The sequence below is a fragment of the Austrofundulus limnaeus genome, unplaced genomic scaffold (assembly GCF_001266775.1).
Source record: "Austrofundulus limnaeus strain Quisiro unplaced genomic scaffold, Austrofundulus_limnaeus-1.0 Scaffold10035, whole genome shotgun sequence".
Taxonomy (NCBI): domain Eukaryota; kingdom Metazoa; phylum Chordata; class Actinopteri; order Cyprinodontiformes; family Rivulidae; genus Austrofundulus; species Austrofundulus limnaeus.
This window is the reverse complement of record NW_013962437.1, coordinates 1-617: the sequence shown is the minus strand read 5'-3', so window position 1 is coordinate 617 and position 617 is coordinate 1. Positions and strand designations below refer to the sequence as shown.

The 617-nt window shown below is 37.8% G+C and overlaps 1 gene segment (V, D, J or C); it reads left to right on the top strand.

Annotated features, from left to right (window-relative positions):
• Positions 1–251: 251 nt before the first annotated feature.
• Positions 252–560, top strand: LOC106512672 (Ig lambda chain V-I region WAH-like; the record flags this gene model as incomplete). The annotated part of the segment is given in 1 exon segment: positions 252–560. A coding segment is annotated over 1 exon segment (309 nt), but the record flags the coding sequence as incomplete, so codon positions are not given.
• Positions 561–617: the final 57 nt, after the last annotated feature.

Below are 617 nucleotides of genomic sequence, written 5' to 3'. Positions count from 1 at the left end.
AACACTGACCCTCCTTTTTCCTGGAACTTTTCATTTCTCAGTAACAGATTCATTGTGTGGCTGTTTCTAAAATACAGGACATGGATGTGATCATCTTAAAACGAGGACTTCTGCACTTATTAGTCTTGTTTTTATGGAATTCAGGTAATTACATTTAAATTTTATTTTACGCTATTTCAAGATTTTAAATACATGTCTATTATCTCCTAACTGCAACTTATTGTAACCTTTTTTCAAACGTGTAAATGCAGGATTAATTAAAGGGAGTGATGTTATCCAGCCCTCTATTGTCTGGAAAAACAAAGGTGAAAATGCAACAATGGACTGCAATCACACCAAAGGCGATTTATATTTCCAGATGTACTGGTACAGACAGCTGCCAGGAGAAACTATGAAACTAATTGTCTTCACAAGCACAGGCATGAATCAGCATGATTTTGGAGAGTTCAGCAAAGACAAATTCTCAGCCACCAAAACTGTTGCTCGCAGTGGGACTTTCACAGTGAAGAATCTGGAGCCTAAAGACGAAGGCTTTTATTTCTGTGCTGTCAGTCAGCACAGTGATACAGGCTGCATGACTGCTCAACAAAAACCCAAATGCAATAGTCTCATAAAAG